Genomic DNA, 22,522 nt, shown 5'->3' with positions numbered 1-22,522 from the left:
GGAACTCAGAGAAGGGCAGGAGGGCAGGTACAAAGCAGTTACGGCGTGCGTTTGTAAGAAGGGTGCAGCTGCCTACAACTCTGGGTAAAATGGAAAAATGCCTGGGGACGCCTGGGTGGCTCAGTCAGTTAAGTGTCTGACTCTTGATTTGGGCTCAGGTGGTGATCTCACGTTTCCTGAGATGGAGCCTGAGCCAGGCATGGAGCTCTGTGCTAATGTGGAGTCTGCTTAGGATTCTCCCTCTCCCCTCCCCCCCCCCCACTCTCTGCCCTCCCCTGCTCACAACTCCCACCTCTCTCTCAAATCAATAAACTTAAAAAAAGAGAGAAAAATGCCTCAGTCAGCAAGAATCCAACCCAACATCATTTTTACTTTCTTGCCAAAACTAAACTAAGCTAAACTTAAACACGCTACCCTGGTCTTTAAAATGAAACAGAGCTATTTTCTTCCATAATCTCTCTTCCCAGATTGGGCTTTTTTTTTTTTTCCTTTTTCTTTTGTAGAGTTACATTAAGAATCCCAACCAAGAGCCTTCTTCTGGGGCTATTCTTAAGTGAGTTGTGATTACTGTTTCCTGAAAGTCTTTCCTTTGATTTCTGTGAGATTTGGAAGGACTGAGGTCACTCGATTTTCCCACAGTCGTCATAAAACACCAATACCAAAAATGCTCACATTTCATTAAACGTGACAGCTCCTTCCTGCCCCACAGCTCAGTGAAATACCCCAACAGCTTAAAGGGAAGCATGCCCCTCCTTGCAGTTGCCTGGGCTGGGATTACAGAGAGGGCTCCTGGCTTTGTGGAAATTTATGTCATTCCAGAGAAGTCGACATTGCTTCCATCAACATAAAAGATGCAGCTGATTAATTTCAGGGAGGCTGCAGTTTCTCTTATGGCAAACACAAAGTGTTCAATACAGCCCGATGACCCAGAGTACATGTTAAGAGCTTGTTGTAGCCAATAAATGTAGTTAATTAAGAAAAAAATCGATGCCAATTTCTCCAACACCTCCTCTTTTACAAAGGGAATATATTTTCTTCTCTTAGCCAATACAGGGTGAGAAGGATTCAAGCAGCACTGCCTCACTCTTCCAACCCTACAGTTCTCTGCAGTGACTGAGTAACAGGAAAATGCCATTGCTCTGTGGGCCGCAAAGACACCACTCCCTGCCTTTGCTTCCCAGCTCCCAGGGCAATCACTCGCTGCTTCTCTCCACCCAACTGAAACCACTTTCTCTAAGTCTAAAGGACACTTAACACCTTCTGGTGACTAAATACAAGAGCCCCTCCAATTAAAAAGAAAAAAATCTCCACTCAAACCACCCTCTCCACCAGCTGCCTGGCCTTTCTTCCTTCTCCTTCACAGCTTAACGCCTTCTTTTTTTTTCTTTTGAGACACACACACACACACACACACACACACACACACACACACAGAGGGAGCGTGAGCAGGGGAGGGGCAGAGGGAGACTGAGAGGGGGAGAGAGGAAAAGAGAGAGGGGGAGAGAGACAGAATCTCAAACAGACTCCACACTCAGCACAGAGCCCAACATGGGGGCTGGATCCCATGATCCTGGGATCATGACCCAAGCAGAAGTCGAGTGAGATGCTCAAATGACCGAGCCACCCAGGCACCCCCACTGCTTAACTCCTTGAGACAGTTGCTGCTGCCACTCCATCACCCGCCCCTCACACAGTGCCCCAACCCGCTTCAACCCGACTTCAAGGCCATCATGCCAGTGAAATAGTTCTCACTAAGGCGCCCATGAGAAACAGTGCTCAGTCCCCTTCAGTCTTAACCTCCCAAGCCAGGAGCAGAAAGGATGCATTTCTAAAGGGAGCTACAAATAAAGGGGTGATACCTCCACCCCATCCTGGGATTCCTAAGAGATGGAGAACTGGAGGCTCCCAGCAACTACCTCCCCCCAACATCTCTACCCTCCAGCTCCCAAACTGGGAGGAGCATAAAGGAAGGAACTCAGAGTCTTCAAATTCTTGGCTTGGTGCAGAGTGTATCATGGTCATGGGGGAAGGGGGTGGAATGAGGAGACTTCATCAGAGACTGGGCACTCCTGCAAGAAGGGGAGACTGACCCCCTCATTCCCCAAGTGGATACACAACAAACATGTTGATTTGCTCTGCCCTTACCAGAGCAAAGGAAAGGACAACTGCAGAGAGATGTCAGGGCAGAAAGAAGCCTTACCCCCTACTTCTGCTTGGTTCACAGAACACTAAGGTGACTAGTTAGAGCATCTCACCAGTACCACCCAAAAGGGCCAACCGCCAGGACAAAGGGATCCCAGCACCAGTTACATTAGAAACACTGAACTTCCCCCTTACCTTCCTCCCCACCCAACATAGGAAATGCGGTTGGGTCCCAGAAGAAGGAAAGGCAGGAGGGGTCCCAGAGGCAGACCACCCCTCCCCCCACCTCAAGGCCCCATAAGCCTGGCAAGTGATAAGCTCAGGGAAAGCTTTAAATCAAATGCCTGTTTTTCTCATAGTGGTATTCCCAGACATATCCAAGTAAGTGGCCCATGACAGGATTAATAATTCTTTGTTGAATAAGTGGCTGAACAGTTTCTTCTTAATCCTTGCCCTCCTTGTCCTTTCTGCCTCATTTTGTTCATTCACTCGAAGCACAAATGTTTGTTGAAGGTTGACTCTACAATCTAATCACAGAAAGGCGACTAAGACACGTTCCCTGCCCTCAAGAAAATTAGTAGAGAAAATAAAGTACAAACTTGCATCCGCCACAAGGATCAGGTGAACAGTGGCATGGTAGCAGGACAAAGTACCAAAGACACTAACTCAAAAATCCAAACCACTCCTGGAAGTGTACCCAGACTGCTTTTATCAGCGTACACATGGAATCCTCATGCCTGCCTTTTCGGTGAACTCTGGTCTTTCATCCCTCCTGCTGTAATGCATTTACCCTTTAATGCATCAAGGGTAGTAGTTAACACACTACCATCTATGTGTGATATCCTGGAGAATGCTAGGGAAATCTATATTCCTTGGGCCTAGGGTGGGCCAAAAAGATTTCAATGCACACCTTTGGATGAGGCCCTGGAGAAATGACGAGGTGTGGGTGGCCTTTCTTGGAACACCACTGTATGTGATGCAGCACGAAGGAAATGTTGTGGGTTTAGGATAAAGGCGATGCCAATGATGCACGTTTCCCTTCAGACAGCATCTTACCCACACAAAGACAGCCCTGCATGGTGGCGAGCTGAACCACTGTAACACCTACCCAGAAAATCACATGGGATTTATAACTGTGTATTAGCAGACTCTTAGAATTAGCATTTACAGTCTCCTATTTTCAGAAAGCAAATCACTCTACATAATTTCTAGTTCCCTTGTAATCACTAGCTTACAGTCCTTCGGAAACCATTATTGCTTCTCACGTGCCTTTCTGACAAGCGTTTTTTATGACCATTTTTCACCGTTATTAGAATAATACATGCCCAATACAAAAAATCTAGAAAATACAGCAAAGTTGACAGCAGAAAAATATGCAAATTTTTACCAGCCCTGTTAATATTCTGGTATATTTCCATTTAACCTCTGTTTGATTTAATAGCTATTTGGAATTAATATGCCCCATAAGCCACTCTGGTAAAAATCACCAATAAACTTAGGATATAAACTGCCATCTGTAATCTCTTCCAATTATGAACGAGGTTGTATCTGCATGACTATAAAACAACCAGTAGATTCAACTTTAAAAGCTTAAATTCAATGGAGGGAAAATTGGTGAAGTGGGTTGTTTAAGGTATGAAGGCAAGCTGACTCTCTTCATTTCTCTATTTGTCTTCCCAGCAGCCCAGCACTTGGAACAAGTTTGCCCATGCTTTTGGGAAACTACCACTTTAGCTATAAACCGCTTTACACAGAAGTTCCTCTGACTGTTTAAAAAAAGGATAATTTTGCGTGCAATTCTTGGAGGCCCAAAACACCGTAATGTTAGCAGTGTGTGGGTTTTTTTTTTTTTTGACAAGTATACAATTGCCATTATTTAACAAGATATTTAAAAAGGATTGTATTTTCATCTCAGTCTTCCATAATAGACATGCTATGCAATGATATCTAGAATTAAAATGATGGGCTTACCTGATTAAGAAATCATGCAGTCCAACGTCAAAATACCTGTTCAAAGAAGACACAGACAAGTATATCAGTAAAAGAAATGCGCAGCAACAGCAGACTTGACCAAAAACATGTAAATTGCATTCAGAGCACGCTGAATAAATCAATCACTCTGTAACAGTGGTTCTCAAAGTATAGCCCTTGGAGTGGGGCCATTACAGCAGCATTACCTGGGAACTTGCTGGACATGCGAATTCTCAGGCCCTACCTCAGGCATACTGATTCAGACACTCTGGGGATGGGGCTCAGCAATTAGATTTGACAAGCCCTCCAGGCAATTCTGATGCAGAACCACTGCTCTATGATAGCAAAAGTGTCTCAGCAAGTCTACGCTTTTTCTCTAGAAAAAAAAAAGCCACAGGGTAGATTTTGTCACTTTGCCAGTAGGTGAGTCCTTTTATCACACTAGTTGTCTTAGATGTTTACTTGCTCAAAAATAAATGAAATTATGTTTTACAAGTACAAAACCATTGGGGCCAAAGGTAAGAACAGGGGGTGGGGAAGCGTCAACCCTGTCCTTCCATGCTCCTCCCAGCCGCAGTCCCCAGAGCATTTTTTGTTTTTTTAATTTTTTGATGTGTGTTTATTTTTGAGAGACAGAGAGAGATGGAGTGTGAGCAGGGGAGAGGCAGAGAGGGATACCCAGAATCCTAAGCAGGCTCCAGGCTCTGAGCTGTCAGCACAGAACCCAACACGGGGATCGAATTCACAACTTGCGAGGTCACGACCTGAGCCAAAGTCGGATGCTTAATGGATGGAGCCACCAAGGTGCCCCTGTCCCTGGAGCTTTTTACCAAAGAGGAGCCCTGTCCATAGCTGGGTCTGCCCTGGGAGGGAAGAGAGAAGAGCAGCTCCATGCACTTGCTGGTGAGCCTGCCCTTGTGCCTGGGCCTCTCACCAGGCACCTCCCACCAGTAAGTCCTGGGCAGTGGTGGACCCTTTCACATACAACTTCCCCTGACACCCCCAAATGGGCTGAGTCCATATGAATGGCACTGCCTTGGTTTCTCTACCACATTTGTTCTCCCTACACCTCTAACCACTTAACCAGTATCCTTCTCTCACCTTTGGGTCTGGTTGTGAGTAAAAAGGCTCGGTGACCGGAACCGTGATGCTGCTGTCCACCACACATAACCACTACTCCTAACACCTAGAAGGTGGTCACTGTGTCCCACCCAACAGACTGGCCTCCCAGGTTAGCGGAGTAAAGCCTGCCGGAGTAAAGCCTGAGTTACTTCTGTCCCTACAGACAATGAGCAAGAGAAACAGAAATCCCCCCTAGAGTGGGGTCTGACTGCCCAGGCCCTGACTGTCCCTAGGTTCCAACTCCACCCCTGCCCCGTTTCTGGAACATTCCAGCATGCCTGGAACCTCACCTCACCTGACTCTAGCGGATGCTTACTGACATTAAAGTAGGATGCCTTTGGGTACCTTTAAATGGCAAGCTTCCTTTGTGTACTGAAGCATCTGTTTACAGGTCAATGGACAGAGTAGGATAGAAGAGAGCAACAAAGTTCACTGGATCACTTACCTGAAGTCATTACACGATTCAAGGAAGATACATAAGTCTTCTGAAAAGAGCTCTAAAGGGAGATGTCCCTGCAGGATTAGCTGATTTGCTTCAGTTGATATTACACTGACCTGAGATGCTAAGTTCTGCCTACAATCATATTTAATGCAAATTAAAAAAAAAAAACAAAACTGAAATGATCCCTCCTCTCAACCCAAACCAAGGCCATGTTCCTCGGCCACATAAGTAAATATTCATATGACAGATAGCAATTTTAAGATCTCCAGGATCTGCAACGTGGGAGATACAAGTTTGTATAGATTAGAACAAAGATCTCAGCTTCCTTCACTCATCCAAAACCTATTCAGCCCTTTCAATTACATCAGCTACATAAAGCATCAGACTCTGTTGCAGGAATCATAGCATCAAATAGACAGAGGGGATCAGAAAGGACCACAATATGGTGGTGAGGTAGGTGAAGGAAGATTCTGAGGGAGTAATGAACCACCTAATAATATTCACAGAAATGACTATGAAGTATTTAGAAGGTGGCAACTACTGTATGGTGCCCACATACACAAGCCATTGCCGGTGAGGCCAGGGATTGGCATCTCCATTCATCAGTGCAGGGAACTAAAGCAGAGAGGCTAAATAACCTGCAGAGTTCACAGCTAGTAGAGGACAAATCTGGGAGTCAAACTGGGCCCTAAAAGCCATGAATTGCTTACTCTTCCCACTAAAAGCATAGGCTCTCACTGCCTCTCATTATTAATAATTGAAATTCTTCATTCTAAGAACCGGTCCCTTTCCACCTCCTCTGATTTCTGGTTTTCCCACCATGGTTGCCCGGCCCCAGGCAAGCCCACCTCCTGCCTCCCTGGGCACAGCTGCCCTACAAGTGCCATCTATCTCCCTGAGTCTTAGAATCAAGTCAGGTTCTGGGAAGTTATATACCTTCTCTAGGCTGCAGCTTCTCTGTGGGAAAATGGATAGCCCTTATTCATGGAGGGTTATGAGAATTAGGTGATAAGCAAAAATACAGTGCTTAGCACAGTGCTTGGTATACTGTGAGTACTCAATAAATAGTAATCTCCTTCCCTCCAATTTTTAAGAGAAGTTGTGGTTTATATATACAATGGAATACTACTTGGCAATGAGAAAGAATGAAATATGGCCCTCTGTAGCAACGTGGATGGAACTGAACAGTGTTATGCTAAGTGAAATAAGTCATACAGAGAAAGATACCATATATTTTCACTATTATGTGGATCCTGAGAAACTTAACAGAAGACCATAGGGGAGGGGAAGGAAGAAAAAAAAAAAGTTACAGAGAGGGAAGGAGGCAAACCATGAAAGACTCTTAAAAACTGAGAATAAACTGAGGGTTGATGGGGGGTGGGAGGGAGGGGAAAGTGGGTGATGGGCATTGAGGAGGGTACCTGTTGGGATGAGCAGTGGGTGTTGTATGGAAACCAATTTGACAATAAATTTCATATTAAAAAAATAAAAAAGAAGAGAGAGAGAGACAGAAAGAGAAAGAGTTGTTTTAATGGAAGCCCAACAGTAGGAGAAGGAAGCCACATCGAAAGGACATAACAGATCTCATTATGCAGCCCAGAAAGACAGGTGAGGTGATCCAGGGCACAGGGAGGGCCTGAACAGTAGGGTAGAGGGTAGTACAGCTGGAGAGCTGAGGGACAGGGATAGAACTCAGGAAACAGGCAAGGGAGCAGGAAGACCAATTTTTCTATGGAGGCCTCATAGGGAGCCTTGAAGTTGGATGTGAGAGCCGGCAGGGAGTGCAGGGGAGCGGGGTCTTGCCACCAGGCAGGGAAGGCATCATCCTATCCTGCCTGCCCTGGCCCTGACTGGCATCTCACTAAGAAGTGCCAGCACACACTGGTGCATGCCCAGCTTCACCTGCCACCACGGTATCCTCTAAAATCTAGGGCCTAAATGTACAGAAGTCAGTGATTGTGACACGTGGTGTTTCAGAACATTTCTTCTTGTGCATGTGTGGCTGGTCACGGATGGAATTTGGGGCTGGGACAAGTGGGTGTCTTTAAGCATCCTGTGATAGGCAGGCTTGGGAGGAGCTGATAGTCACTTGGAAACAAATGGAATGAAGAAGGTCAATGGGGATTGGCAACATAAAATGTACCACGAAAAATGTAAGGGGAAGAAAACCAGAATTTCCTCACAGGTATTCATGTCTTACTCTTTCGCTACATCAATTCATCTGTGTTGATATTCATTCATTCATTCATTCATTCAACCAAGAGATATTTTGTCAGAGCCTTCTGTGTGCCTGGCGCTGCTCCAGCCCTGAGGACATGGGCGACAATAACACAACAAGGGCCCCACCACGCACGGCACCCACGTCTTAGGTGGAAGGGGTGAACAGTAAGTAAGCCCTCCATAAAGAAGAGAACACCAGAGGCAGAGAACTCACACAGGTGACAGGACAGAGGGGTGGACCACACAGCTGCTCAGGGAAGTCCTCTCTGGCCAGGTGACATCCGGGTTGAGATCTGTATGGTCAGAAAGGGCGAGCAATGCCAAGACCGGAGGAAGAGTGTTCCAGGCAGCAGGACATGCGGGAAAAGCCCCAAGGTGGGAAGGAATGGGGCAGGATGGAGGAAAGGAAGAAGCCAGCATGACTGGGACAAGCTGAAGTGGGGGAGGGGGGCAGGGAGCAGATCTGAAAAGGCTGTACCTAAGGGTTAGGGCTTCATTCCAACATCCATGGGAAGCACAGAGGGTATTTACCAGGGGAATGCTATTTTTTTCATTTGTTTAAATTTCATTCATTTAGGGGTGTGCTTTGATGTATCTGTGTATGAAAAGAATACTCTGGGTGTCCTGAAGAGAAAGGATGGGGACAGAAGCAGGGCAGGGAGCCGCTGCAGTCTAGGTGACGGGTGACGGGGACTCACCCCAGATGCAAACACTGGAAACAGAGCGGAGACACGGGGATGGATTCAGACATGATTCTGTGGACGAGTATAAAAACTTGCTCTTTGAGGGAGGGAGGGAAGGAGGGACAGAGGGGAAAAAGTAATCTGCAAAACAACAGAGGGCCTCACAGCCCGCAGTTCCACACCAAGCAACTGGTGGCTCAGCCAGGCCGTGGCTGCTTCTGGAAGCTCCACAGGAATGCTTGGTGGCCCGCATCCAGACCAATGGAATGACAATGTTCTGTGACTGGTTTAATTTGGAGAATGGCTCCCCTGCTGGAAGAACTGTAAATTATGGCAATGGTTTGGGATCTTTTTAATGAATGTATTGTGGTAGAATACACACAACATAAAACTTCCATTTTAACCATTTCTTAAGTGTACAACTCAGTGGTATTACGTACACTCACACTGTTGTGCAAACACCACCACCGCCCACATCCAGAACTTTTTCAACCTTCCACTCCTCTTTACCATGGTAAGGCTGATTTGGGGTCTTTCCAAAGGGTTCAGGGGTGCCCCCTCACATGGGGCTGTGTCTTTAATTTCAAAACACGAGCCAACCAATGAAGTCTAGAGATCTCTTCTCACTTAGTTTTCCTGTATAGATGTAAAAGATGCCTTCAGGAACTAGAATAATAAAGGAAATATGCTCTTCTTTTTTTATTTTAGAATTGTATGCCAGGCACTGGGCTAGGCCCTCAGTGTATTCCCTCTTCCAGTCCTCACCACCTGCCAAAATAGATCCTTATTTTATAAAGCCTCATGTCCTTATCCCCTATCACATGGCTGGTAAATGGCCAAGTCAGGATCAAGCTGAGTAACAAACGTCAAAGTCAGCACTTTTTCCCTTTCTGTGCTCAGCCGCTGACTCATTTAACAAATATTTACCATGTGCCGGGTAGTGAGAATTCAGTAATGCACAGCACAGAGCCCCTACCTCAAGGAAAGTTGAGCCTAGGAAAGAATGGTGGAGTCAACAAGAATTTCAATACAGTGTGATTGATAACAATGTTCTACCCCACCCCACCCCCCACAATGGATTGCAAATTCCATGAGGGCAAGAACCAGAGCTGGCCACTGAGCAGATTCTCAATAAGTACCTGCTGAGTGAACCAACATGTGAATGATGTGCTGTAATAAGGCACCAATTCCTCCGTCTGCTTTGGCACTGAGCACAGGACATTGCAGATAGAGATGCTCAAAGTGGTTACTTAATACATCAATTACTATGCATAAATATATAAAATACATACCCACAGATGGAAATGAGGCTTCTCTTCTGAAACAAGATATCTATCAAAGTGTAGCACAATACATCTTATCACCTTCTAAGAAAATGATCTCTCATAGCTACCAGCCCACGGTAAGGCAGGATTTCCTTAAGAGACATGAGAAACAGTGACCTTGCACATATTACCCTTGATTCCTTCCAGAAATCAAAACTAGGAAGTCTTTTATGTGTGGATGTGATATGGAAGTTTTTGTTGTCTGAACGTCAACTGGTAGCAGCAGCGGGAGGCAGCTTTCAGCTTGCTGCATAAAAAGAAAGTTTCAAATAAGCTGCAATGTTCTAATACAGCTGTGAACTTCCCATCACAGGGTGAGCTCAAGCATGGGTTGTAAGGGTATTCAGAGGAGACTGAACCATCGCACAGAAAGCTGGGATGAATGGATGACCTTGAAGGGTCTGCCTAGCCTCAGGCTTCCCAGTCCCTGTTTAGTCACTTTCAGGAAGCATCTCCAAGTCGGAACATTCCCTTCCACAGCAGCAGCTCGTCCGATGACCATCAGCACGGTTGCAAACTGTGCCTGGGCTAATGCTCCCGCAGCAGACCTGATGGCTTAATTATTACCATTTTGATTGCTGTCCTTGGTAGAGCCCCACAGGGCACTAGAATTAAGCTCACCGCGCCTGACACAGGAGTGCTGCAGGAGTGTTTACCCCCAGAGCAACCCCCGTGCTGGCAGAGGATGGTCAGCCCCACAGAGCATCTCCTTGGCAGAACTTGGAGTAGAACCCACAGGTGGTTCCAGGACTTGTTCTGCTCTGCCAGGCTGCGTGCCTTCCGGGCTTCAGGTCCTCAGGACCACAGCTGGTATGGTCATTTAGCAAGCCACGCGCAGGGCAGTGTTTGGATGAAGCATCACTTTCAGATCTCAGCTCTTGTTCTACTTCTTCAACCCACAGACCTCACAGCTTCTCATCTCCAGACGTGTTCATCCCACTAGTTGGCGGCCAGAGTTTAGCTCTCTCACATTCCTGCCTAGAAGTGTGAAACTGACTTGGTTGGAAGTAAAAACCAAATCAAATCACTAGGAAAATAAAGTTTATACCCAGACGCAAGGAGTCCTGACCAGTTCTGGCCAGGCTACCTAACTTAAATTCAAAGAACGGAAAAAACCTTAAAGTCTACCTAAGCTGACCTCCTCACTTGCCAGAGTGGGAAACAGGATAAAAAAGATGAGGTAATCCTCACACAGTTCCACAACCAGCAGCAGAGCCAAGACTAACAGTCCCCGAGACCCTACTTCATCATTCAACATCACAACACAGCCCTCCTCCCAGTCTCAACTGGCATCTTTATTTTCAGGGGATGTCCCAGACAGTACTGGCAACAGGCCTCCTGATGACAGCACATAATAACGGGCACCATGTCATACCACGTCCATCCCGGCTGTGAAAGTCATGCGAATACAAAGCCTGCAGGATGCCTCTGCAGGAGCCCTCACTCTCTCACGTTCCTTCCACCAACTGGTCCTGTCTGGACCTAACCTGCATATCAATTTGAGATTCAGAGCCTGCTGAAAGTCAACAATAAATAGTGATGCTGGGTGTTATCTATAATAACCAAATTATGGGAACAGCCCAAGTGTCCAGCATTTGATGAATAGAAAAGGAAGATGTGGTGTGTGGACCTATGCAGGCATGTACGCATACTATGGAATATTACTAAGCCATTAAAAATAATCAAGTCTTGCCTTTTGCAATGACACGGATATAGCTAGAGTGTCTTATGGTAAGTGAAATAAATCAGGGAAAATAAATACCATATGATCTCATTCATATGTGGAATTTAAAAAGCCAAACCAATAAGCAAATGGGGAGGGGGAGGGAGGGAGGCAAACCAAGAAACAGACTCTTAACCATAGAGAACAAACCAGAGAGGAGGGGGGCAGTGAAATAGGTGATGGGGATTAAGGAGGCACTTACTGTGATGAGCACTGGGGGATGTAAGGAACTGTTCAATGTCTATATTGTACACCTGAAACTACTATTACACTGCATGTTGACTAACAGGAATTTGAATAAAAGCTTTTTTAAAAAAGCGATGTTGGGGGAGCAGGAAAAGGGAAAGTGAACTTAGGCCAGAAAGACCCCATTTGGTGAAATACCAAAGTCTGACGGGAAAGTAGAAAGTGAGAACTGTAGCCCATGAGGACAAATTCTAAACAGCAAACATGGTACAAAATGGTGTCGGGTTTCACAGGACATGCTCTTCGCTCCACCAGACAAGTGTGTCTGCCATCAGATCATTTATTAGCCAGAAAATTCTGGGAAAGTAGCCCAAAAGCCAGGTCATCTGGGCATTTCAGAGTACTGGAGAAAGAAAAGGAGAGAAGGTGCCAGTTTCAGGTATAAAGGGCTCAAGAGTGAAGAGCTTTACAGGAGAAACCACATCTCCCAATACGTGGAATTTAGGTCTGTGCTCCAGCTATCTCATTTAATAGTACTTGACCATGAACAAAAAAAAAAAAAAAAATCACTGCTCCACATCACAATTGTTTTAACTGTGGCACAGAGAAAATAATACCTATGGCACAAAAAAAGGAACAAGCGTAGTGGGTACAAGTGGTTCATAATAAACCTACAAATGCTCAAGATTATTTTCTTTCCTCCTCAGACTTTATGAAGTCCCTAAAGACTCTTTTCTAAACTGCATCAATGCTCTCTGCATTCATTCATCCAGCAAACATTTATCAAGCACCTCCTAGATGTCAGACACTGTAAGAGATGTCTAGGATGCAACAGCTAAGTCCCCACCCTTGTGTATATTCCAGAAACAACTCCTGTATCTGATGGGTGATTTGAAAACGCTTTTTCTCAGTCTGTGGCTTGTCTTCTTATTTTCTTAAAAGTATCTTTTGAAGCACAAAAGTTTTGAATTTTTAAAGATCCACACTGTCATTTTTTTTTTGTATCATGGACCATGTATTTGGTATCATTACGTAAGACAGCTTTGCCTAATCCATGGTCCTGAAGATTTTTCTCCTGTGTTTTCTCCTAAAAGTTTTAAGCGAAGCTCTTGCATTTCAGCCTTTATTCTATTTTAAGTTAATTTTTGTGCCCACCATGAGGTAAGAGTCTAAGTTTATCTAGCTTTCCGTGTCTTCATGTAAAAATGTCTCCTGGACATCCCTGTCAACATGGAGGTCACTGGCAGCTTTGACAATTGTGTAGTCTCATTGAGTGGTGGAAATGGAAGCCAGACCAGAGCCAAGAGCAGAGTGAATAAAAGGACAGGAAGCAGAGACAGTGGCATATAAATAACTCATGCAATGACTTTGGTTCTGAAGAGGAGGGGGAAGGGTAATAGCCGCAAAGGGATAAGACAAACGAGGTTGTGTTTTGTTTATCTGGAGAGAAATCTTCCACTGGGATAGGTGATGGGTGCAGATGGCAGAAGACTTCATGGAGGCAAGAATTTTAACAGAATAGGAAGCAGAGCTATCGTGAGAGAAAAATGGATAATGCTTAGACTCCTCCCACTGGAAGCCAACTGGCAGTGACTCCCACAGAACATCACTCAGGTTGGAACATAAAGTGTTACTGAGATGCAGGGGAACTGATTCCAGAGCCGCAGGAGATGGTAACAGATGTGCTCTTCTTTCTTCCGGATGGCACTTGCAACAGTGATGCCCCTAAGGGGCAACCGGAACAGCAACACAGAAGGAGAAAACTCCGTATCTCTGATGGCACTACTGATAGGGTCCTGCTGATCCTGCCCCGCCCCCTGCTGCCTCTGACAACACAGCTACTCAGTTATCTCCAAATAGAGAGTAATAACTGACTTGTGCCTTTCATTCCCCCCTCAGGAAAGACTGTATAGAGACATGGGCCTCAGCTCCAAATTATAAAGTAAACTGGGCCCAAGATACCCAATGCTTCAGGAACCACAACCAAGTAGGTCAGGCATCAAAAAGTTGGGGCTTAGGAACTGGGCAATTAAACAAGTCAACGCTTACCCAAAATAATGCCACCAGGTCTCAAAAATGTAACACAAAGCAAATGCTTACACAATCTTAAAGGTTGATAATTTCTTCTCTGACAGAATGTGGCCCAAGGTTGGAAACAGATCTGTTTCCAGTCAGTCATGTTATTAAAATTTCATTCCAATGCTCAGCTTTGCTCTTGTGAGTACACGTTACAATGAAGATCCTTCATGATACAAAGTTTGATGAAGCTGCCCACTACAGCTGGGAAAACTGCCATCACATGATCATATCAAGGACCTAGTTTTGCCTCTTGGAAGAGTCGAACATTTGGTTCTTCCACTGTCACTAATCCAAGGCCAACTAGTTTGAAAAGACAGAAACAAGATTCAAGTGTGTTTTTAACAGGGGTGAGGTACACAGGTTTTTCCTCCTTTTTTACAGGGAAACAAAAAATTCTTTACTGTAATGGAATTCAAAAATAATGATCATTATATCTAAAAGTGATACTTAACAGGGCGCCTGGGTGGCTCAGTCGGTTGGGTGTCTGACTTTGGCTCAGGTCACGATCTTGCGGTTCGTGAGTTTGAGCCCCGCGTTGGGCTCTGTGCTGACAGCTCAGAGCCTGGAGCCTGCTTCCGATTCTGTGTCTCCCTCTGTCTCCCTCTCTCTCTGCCCCTCTCCTGCTCGTGCTATGTCTCTCTCTCTCTCAAAAATAAACATTAAAATAAAAATTTTTAACCGATACTTAATAATACATTTTAAAATAAATTCAGTATTAGCATCATTCTCACTAAATTATAGCCTTTCCCTCCTCAGTTTAATTTTCACACCCATCATATACCGGAGCCTTGATAAGAATGCCCTTTTGTATTTACCTTCTACTTGACTGTCTAGGATATAATCAGATTCCAGAGTTTAAAACACCACGTCTCCAAACGTCTGCAGCCTCTCCTACACTAATTGCTAGCAAAACTTCTTAGTCTCTCCTTGGGCATCTCTTTCACCTAAATGACACTAGCTAATCAAAATGAATATGACTATCTTTCCTTCAAGCTCTCTTTACTGAAATCCAGAAGAACAAAATAAAGGAGGTCATAGAGCAACAATCTGTCAATGGGAGAATAACCCTTATCACAATGCAGGAGCACAATGCAGGAGCAGAGACCACAGGGACACAGATGGGGATGGAGTTCTGTGGGGCTGTGTCACCATACAAGGCTCAAGGCTTGAAGCAGCAGGACACAAATGCTCTCACCAGGACTGAACAGGATATAATGCATAAGTCTGATCAGCACAGCAGAGCCAGCAAAGTCAAGTCAAGAGACTGCAAGGCAGAGAGCTTACACACACACAAAAACTCGTGGCTTCTCATAAACCACCACGGAAACACTTGCTTTTGTTGTTCATAGTTATAATACAAAAGCCAGATCAAGAGGCCAACCCTGGAGCAACCTCACCAGAGGATCCTTGTTCAGACAGCATTCTGGACAGGGAAGAAGACATATTTTCTGCAGCGGACTGACAGTGCAGCTTGGTCTATCGGGAATCTAGCCTGCAGGGATGTGTACAGGTTGGGACCTAAAGGGATCTTCAAAGTTCTGAAGTTCAGTAGTCCTTAAACCGCTCACTCGGGCTCTTGTCAGTGGTTAGCACCTGTGTCATAAAAATTAAACCCCTCTCCCTTTGGATGTTACCAAAAATGAGACGGCCTTCAAAGGCAAAAGAGATCTTATTTCAAAAACACAGGAATTACATCGTAAATAATCTCCGACATTTTAAAGTTGACAAATTTTAAGAAAAATCAAAATAAATTAACTTTAATAGGAACACTGATGCTACTACAAGTACTACACCTCGTTCTTCTGAACATAAACCTGTTCAAGAGAATAAAGAATTTAATTTCCTCCTCTCCTCAACAAATATGTATCATATTTACCATGGGCCACATTCTGTCAGGTGCTGCCTACAGTTTCTGCTTTGCATGAGCTTCCAGCTTAGGGAGACAACTGATACATAAATTTAAAAACCACAGTAAGCTCAGCATGCTATGAGAGCATCTCTTGGAGAATAAAAGGGCCTCTATCCCCGGGAGCCTGCTGAGTGACAGTCCTCCCTTTATCCCCTGTGACCGGCAGATGAGGAAGAGCCCTCCGTCACCAAGGTCTTCACTAGTCAGAAAAGACCTAAGGCTGCAGGGCTGACAAGTATGAGCTTTCTGAGGCACAAACAATAAACACCAAGCCACGAGGCTTCCAATAGATTGGTAGCATCCACTTCATCCCCAAGAAACGACTCCATTTTGAAACTCCCACAGTTTGAAGTTAAAAGCCAATGGCCATATGTTTCTACTTAGTGTTGTGCTTTCTACTGGTCTCTTAACTATTTAACTAGAACCTTCTAGCCTGCTTAGAGCCTGTTAGTACCTCAAAGATGGTTTGTTCTTTCTCAGTCACTTATGCTTCTAAACAAAACAAAACGAAACAAAACAAAACCAAAAAATACCAGCGAGGAGAGCTAAAACATTTCTTTTTCAGGGCAGGGTAGATCAAATTACATAAAAAGTCACGTTGGTAATTATTCTGTAAGATTCCTTTAAGTCGGGTACGCCTTTATTTATGTAATAACCCCCCTTCACAAAACATTAAGGTTTCAGTATAGCCATTTACCTACAGGTAGAATTTTCCACAAGCTCATTACCTAGACCACAGTCACAGAGCAATAAACAAGCAGGAAAAAAAAGGCAGCAAGTATAACTACTACCAGAAGCCTATGTACTATATACTACGAGACTCTTGAGTCAAGCCACACAGCTGTGCATAATACATGGTCACAGATCTGAAGTGGGAACTTACAAACAGTAGATGGACTTGTCCAATGACCAGACAAGGTCAAAGATACAGAACCACAGAAACCAGACAGGCAAACTATGAAAGGACACTAGAGCAGGATCATTTTATTTAGGGATAAGCAGTCCCCGGCAGCACATTTAGACTTCCGTGGTACTGTTTCATTGTAAAACTCACTGGTGTTAATATTCATGGTCTGAGAGTCAGTGGTAATTAACTGTGGGAGTAGAAGAGTATCAATAACAAAGATGCTGAAACAGGCTTCTGCCAGCTAATGGACACCTCTGCCCCATGGTGTCCAAGATTAGACACTGTAGAGCAGTGTTTCTTAAACATTTTTCCTACATGACCCACATTAAAAAATGTAGCTCCTATCTCAAGCCAGCATTCACAAATATAGAGAGACTGTGGTAGCCAGGCTCCAAGATGGCCCTCAGTGGTCCTCACCTCCTGGCATTCACACCTAGGTGCGGTCCCCATCATGCCAAGATTGGTCTGTGTGAAATCTGGCAGAGGTGATGACCTGTCATTGTTGAGAACAGGTCATAAAAGAGACTGTGACTTCCGTGTTGGGGATGCTGTCTTGTTCCCTTTCTCTGATGATGTGCTCTGGTGAAAGCCCACAATGATGTCATGAGCAACACTAAGAAAGACCCATGAGGCCAGGAGCTGAGCCTCCTGCCAACAGCCACAGGAGTGACTTGGAAGCGGGTCCCAGTGACTGTAGCCCTGGTGGCCAGCTTGTCTTCAACCTGAGTCAAACCGACCAGCTCGGCAGCCCCTGACCCCCAGAAATAATAGATGCTTGTTGTTTTAAACTGCTCAGTTTGGGAGATAATTGTTACACAGAAATAGATAACTTCTACTGGTGTATAACTGAAACAAAAAGTTTCAAGAAGCCTTACTTACTTTTACTCTGAGCAATTCAGTGATATTTTCTATTCTGCTCCATTTTTCATAAAGTTGTTTGCAACTCACTAAAATGAGTATGTTCTACCAATAGGTAGAACCTAAGTGACTCAGTAGACATTAACAATATACCAAATAGCTTGAGTCTCATGTATGTATTGATGTGTGTGTATATATATACACACACACGTATGTATACACATACACACTTGTGAATATGCATATAGACAGATAGATACAGAGGGAGTATATACTAACAAACCATATCCATATCTATTATTTCCACTGATTCTCACAATAACTCAGAGTAAGGCAAGGATTAGGATCCTACTTTCCAGATGAGTAAAATATGATGCTCAAAAAAGTCTGTCTAACTTGCCTGAAGTTGAAGAACTAAGAATAGCAGAACTGAGCCCAGCACCCAGGCCTTCTAACTCCTGGTACTTCCCCAGATGCAATCCATTATATAAATTTCTCCTTATATACCTATATAAGGATATATGCATATTAAACATTTAGTAGACATTTAGTAATAGGTAACATTTTAAGTTTGTAATCTATTATGTAACTATCCTCCTGGATTTTCATTTAGTCACCCAGGACATCACAGTCTCCTACTTTTCCTCAGACCTCACTGGCTGCTCCTTCTCAGATGCCTTTGCTGATTCCAAACTGTCACTGCCAGAGAGTCAGGGCTCCTTAGTCCTGGATCCTCTTCTCTATATGCTCATTCCTGTGGTCTCACCACCAAGTCTCTCTATCTATAGGCTTAAAACTCCAAGTTAGTATTTCCAATTTGGACCTCTCTCCTGTACTCCAGACCCATGTATCTCCTTGCCTTTTTAAATATCTCCCCTTGGATGTCTAAGAGAAATTTCAAACTCGGCACATCCAAAATTTAAGTCCTGATGGCCCCTTGCATCTACCCTCCCATAGCCTTCCCTTTCCGTCGAAGGCAACTCTGTGCTTCCAGCTGCTCAGGCCAAACACACTGCAGTCATCGTAGACAGTGAGCTCCAGAATCAACACAATTGTGAGATGAAAGAAACAAACAAACAAACCAAATCTAGCATGTGTCTGCTTTAGCAGAGGGACAAAAGAATTAATAATGTATCTTTGTGCTCACTAAACCACACCAGAGGGTCATTCTCAACTTCAAGTGCCTGCTGTAAAGAGAGACTGACAAAAAGGAGCAAGCTTAGAGGCTACAAACCAGTATGAGGAGGGAATAATACTGGGAACTAGATAAATTTAATATGGACAAGTAACGGATCAGAAAACAGGATGGAGTGATTGTATGCCCAGGTAGATTTAGCACAATTGTGATTATGACCAAATGGACTGCCTTGGGAGGTTTCCTGTCATTAGATCACACTGCCTTGTCTCAGTGACGTTCATCCATCTATCCATCTATTCATCAGCACACAGTAAATAGACAATGAGTATGCAACAATGACCAAGATATAATCCGTTTCTCACAGGGGTAAGGAGAATAAAGAAAGACCTAATGTACTTCCTTCTATTCTAGAAGGAAGAACAGGAGTTCTGGGAGCTTGCACAATACAGAGTGATATCTGGGTAGGCTGCTCAGAATAAAGGAGCCCGACCTGAACTTTGATGTCTGAGGAAGACATCAGAGGATGTACTAAGTGAATGTAAAGGATACAGATAGATAGGAGACGGGGAGGGAGAGAAGGAGAGAGATGACATTCCAGGCAAAGGAAACGATTTATAAGAAATAGAGACAAAAGGAGTGGTGCTTGGGTGGCTCAGTCGGTTAAGTGTCCAACTTCAGCTCAGGTCACGATCTCGCAGTCCGTGAGTCCAAGCCCTGCTCCGGGCTCTGTGCCCACAGCTCAGAGCCTGGAGCCTGCTTCGGATTCTGTGTCTCCCTCTCTCTCTGCCCCTCCCCCACTCATGCTCTCTCAAAAATGAATAAATGTTAAGAAAGAAAGAAAGAAAGAAAGAAAGAAAGAAAGAAAGAAAGAAAGAAAGAAAGAAAGAAAGACAAAAGGAGAGGATATATCCCATTAAGAGAAAGGAGGTGAGGAAGGTATCCTCAAATACTTTGGTATGACATAGGGCAAGGGTTTAGAGGCAGAAGCAAATGGAGAGCAGAAAATAAATAATCATGCTAGTAGTGAATGTTTAGTATCAGAACTCATTTAATCCTCACAACAGCCCCGTCAGGATGGTACTATCATCATCTTCTTCTCCATTTTGCAGTTGAGACAGCGGAAGCCCTAAGATGTAAATAACTTGCCTAAGCGTTCTCAGCTGGGAAGTAGCCGAGGCAACATCCTAAACCAGGAGGCGAGGCTCAGAGCCCACAGCGGTAAGCACTACCTCCTTGCTGCCTCTCTGAACACGCTTGTCTATCACGGGAATTCATAGTTTATCCTCAGGGCACCAGAGAGCCATTAAACAGTTTTAAGCAAAGGAATGACTGGATGGAGATTTGCCTTCCAGAAAGATGCCACTCTTGCCTGAGGTAAGGAAGAAGAAAAGAGTAGGGTGGGGAGGCCAGTTCTAGAGGATGGTGGTGGTCCTGGTGAGATTGACCTGAACCAGGCTTGAGCCAGCACAGACTAAAGTCAAGAGGACTCAGCACATAAAGAAATCACTGCTCCTTCCCATTTCCTCCCACTTTCAATCAAGGACTATATTTAACCCCATAAAAATGGTGTCTTTTTGGGCGCCTGAATGGCTCAACTGGTTAAGCATCTGACTCTTGACTTCAGCTCAGGTCATGATCTCATGATTCGTGAGATCGAGCCCCGTGTCGGGCTCTACACTGATAGTGTCAAGCTTGGGATTCTCTCTCTCTGCCCCTCCCGTGCTTGCATGTGTGCTCTCTCTCTCTCTCTCTCAAAATAAATAAAAGTTTTGTTTTGTTTTGTTTTAATGGTGCCTTTGGGCAGGTTTTATGAGATGACTGCATAATGAAGAAGCTTAAACACATGTCTGTTTTCAATTTTTTCTATATGGAGCACTACTTTTTTTTTTCTTTTGGGCCTGGTGCTCTTTACAATGTGTTATTTTTGCCTTTTGGTGTGAAAAAATTAGTTTTGTAATTTCTTATTTTAAGTATTTTTCTAGGTTGAAAGTAAAATTCTCTATGATGGAATATTTTTATTAGATGAATTTGCCATAATCTTTCCCTATTACTGAGTTTACCCCTGACAAAAATTAAGACACTCAGGTTAAATGCCATAGACCTCAATTTAAATTTCTAGTGTAATGCCACCATCAGGTCAGTGAGTCCTTGTTTCATTCCCTTTGTGAGAACATTAGTTTTGAGTAAGAGTCTCATTAAGGATTTTTGCCCGAGGACATGAAGGGATGTCAAACTTGGGAAATTTTCTGAGGTATTTGATTTGGTCATGATACCACCTCTTGGGTGAATATGAAAATTCTTAAGTTTGATATTTGACTATCAGTTTTCACATTCACAGGGCCCTCCCCTAGAGAATTCTCCCGAGAACGAAGTCTGTGAAAGAGTGTTTCAACTCCAAATGGAGATGTCCAAGGACATCGGCAGAGACATGTTTTTACTCATTTAAACTTGTGATCGTTAATATCTGGCAGAGTGCCTGCTGGTGGCTGAAATTTCTGTGAGATGCCCAGAGGTGCCTTTTCTTTCTTTCAAATGTGTTAAGGGCCAGAGTGCTCCCTGGTTTTAACAAGTCTCTCCTTCTCCCCTCTCCTAAACCATTACTAGTTCCACCACTCTATTCAGGCCCAATATAACTTGAAGACCTCCTGTGGCCTATGTGCCTGGAGTCCAGACCCCCTCATCAGACATCAGGGAGCAAAGCTCAGATGCCAAACCTGGGCTGATTCCGGGGCCAAGTATTGGGTACCAGATCTCAAAACAGTGCATTTCAAATACATAGTGGACTTTTGTAGATTACTGTTTTTCCTAAAATGGACTCATAATGTTCTTTGCATCCTTCTATATCTCAGTCGTTAGTAGAGGTTCTATGTTAGGACAAAAATCTTTAAGGACTATGCCCCCTATAGATAAGACCACTTAGCTAATTGGAAGTAACAGTGAGTGAGGTAACACTCTTCTCTCAAGAGTGGCATCATAAACTCCTGGGGATAAAGACTTGGAAGTGACATGGGAGGAGCATCCATAACTTTCTGCTCAGCCCCTCTTTAAGGACACGCATTCAAGATGTGTGCTATGCTTCACATGGTTATGGGCAGTTTTCCTGGATTTATAGATAAGCAGCATGTAGGTAGCCTGACCTACAATCTCAGCTTTATAAGCTCCGTGTAAGAAATGGGAACACAGGACTTGATAGTTGCCAAGACTACACTGAATGTCAGTTGCTATGCAGTAGAAAAAGAACATTACAGAAAGAGGCCCTGGTCAAGAGAAACTGAGAAAACACTTGGGGGAGGCTAAAAGACAAAATAATGACGTGGGGCTGTTTAAAAACACTGTGAGTCACAGGGCACAAAATAAGATCTTCCAATTAGAACTGCTTCTCTCTCAGGGGGGCTTTAATCGGTGTTTCCTCAACATTTATGTATTTAATTACATAGAGCAATTATGTAGTTAAACCGACAGGCCCTCAGAGTGACTTTTCAGTCATTCTTCCTAAAGAATCCCAGTTTAGCCCTGCCCGGGGGTTTATTTTCTTCTCCTCTTTCAATCCCTGCCCTCTGCTTGGCTAATCTCCCTGCTTCCCACTCAGCTCCTCAAAGCCAGCAGAAAACTATTCACCAACAATAACACAACCTTTTGCAAAACCATCACATTTTAAATAACCTACACAGCATTCAAGTCCAGTTGAAGCAAAAGTAAATAATATTAAAATAATGACTTCTTTTATTGAAGAGATTGAATCTTAAAAGAATAAGCACTCGTGGAAAACCCATTACTTAGGATTTTCCAGCTGACAAAATTTATCATAAACCATTCA

At 44.1% G+C, this 22,522-nt stretch overlaps 1 protein-coding gene across 16 annotated transcripts in view; it reads right to left on the bottom strand.

Annotated features, from left to right (window-relative positions):
• The window catches only part of HHAT (hedgehog acyltransferase), a 319,323-nt gene that overhangs the window by 139,655 nt on the left and 157,146 nt on the right, over positions 1-22,522 (bottom strand). For all 16 annotated transcript variants that reach the window (XM_053208994.1, XM_053208987.1, XM_053208995.1 and 13 more), the window contains one exon: positions 4,114-4,149. In XM_053208994.1, coding sequence (XP_053064969.1) covers positions 4,114-4,149 — 36 coding nt within the window. The remainder of the gene's footprint in view (positions 1-4,113; positions 4,150-22,522) is intronic.

Source organism: Acinonyx jubatus, chromosome E4 (genome assembly GCF_027475565.1).
Source record: "Acinonyx jubatus isolate Ajub_Pintada_27869175 chromosome E4, VMU_Ajub_asm_v1.0, whole genome shotgun sequence".
Taxonomy (NCBI): domain Eukaryota; kingdom Metazoa; phylum Chordata; class Mammalia; order Carnivora; family Felidae; genus Acinonyx; species Acinonyx jubatus.
The sequence above is the reverse complement of the archived record's forward strand: the minus strand, read 5'-3'. Positions and strand labels throughout refer to the sequence as shown.